Below are 762 nucleotides of genomic sequence, written 5' to 3' on the forward strand. Positions count from 1 at the left end.
GCTGCTGTTGCTGCTGCTGCTTGTCAGAGAGAGCTGCCGCCGGGCGAGCAGTCTGCAGCAGTAAGCGGATTCCCTGCAGCAATCTTGCGGGGTGAAGGGTGCACGCATCTTGTTGCTGCTGCTGCTGCTGCTGCTGCTGCTGCTGCTGCTGCTGAGCTCCCTGGATACTGGACAAGGAACGGGGGGGCCAGCTGGCGGCGTGAAAAGTAGCAGCAACAACTTGTGGGGGAATGCGCAGCTCTTCCAAATGCGTGCGCAGCTGCAGCAGCAGCAACAGCAGTGCGCACGTGCTGCCGGCGAGTTAGCTGCAGCAGCAGCAGCAACAGCTGCTGCTCGCCCCTTGCGGGCGACGCGGACTCAGTAGCAGCAGCGACGGCAGCAGGAACAACAGCAGCAGCGGCAGCAAGAGCAGCAGCAGCAGCAGCAAGAACAGCAGCAGCAGCAGCAGCAGGAAGATACGAACTGACCTGCTTTTCAAAAAGAGAGAGGAGCAATGTTTGGGTTTGCAGCTCATCTTTGCTTCCTTCTGCCTCCTCCTCGTCGGAGTAGGGGGGCCCGCCGGGGCCCCTGTCGGGGGCCCCCGGGGGGCCCCCCTTCTCCTGCTGCGCTGCAGCAGTTTGCTTCCTCTTTCTTGCCTTGCGCAGCCGCAGCTGCTGGGCCAGCAGCGCAGCAGGAGCAGCAAGAGCCTTAGCTGCAGCAGGGGCACCGGGGGGGGCCCCCAAGTCCTCGGGTACTTCATTTTTAGGGGGCCCCCCCCCCCCC

The 762-nt window shown here is 63.8% G+C and overlaps 1 protein-coding gene across 1 annotated transcript in view; it reads right to left on the reverse strand.

The window, feature by feature from the left end:
• Positions 1 to 23: 23 nt before the first annotated feature.
• ETH_00037135 (uncharacterized protein) overlaps positions 24 to 762 on the reverse strand; it is a gene marked incomplete at both ends in the record, with an annotated part of 1567 nt that continues 828 nt past the window's right edge. Inside the window, 2 exons of the mRNA XM_013374767.1 lie at positions 24 to 191; positions 468 to 760. Coding sequence (XP_013230221.1) covers positions 24 to 191; positions 468 to 760 — 461 coding nt within the window. The remainder of the gene's footprint in view (positions 192 to 467; positions 761 to 762) is intronic.

The sequence above is a fragment of the Eimeria tenella genome, genomic scaffold (genome assembly GCF_000499545.2).
Source record: "Eimeria tenella Houghton genomic scaffold, Eth_scaff2282, whole genome shotgun sequence".
NCBI classification, from domain to species: Eukaryota; Apicomplexa; class Conoidasida; order Eucoccidiorida; family Eimeriidae; genus Eimeria; species Eimeria tenella.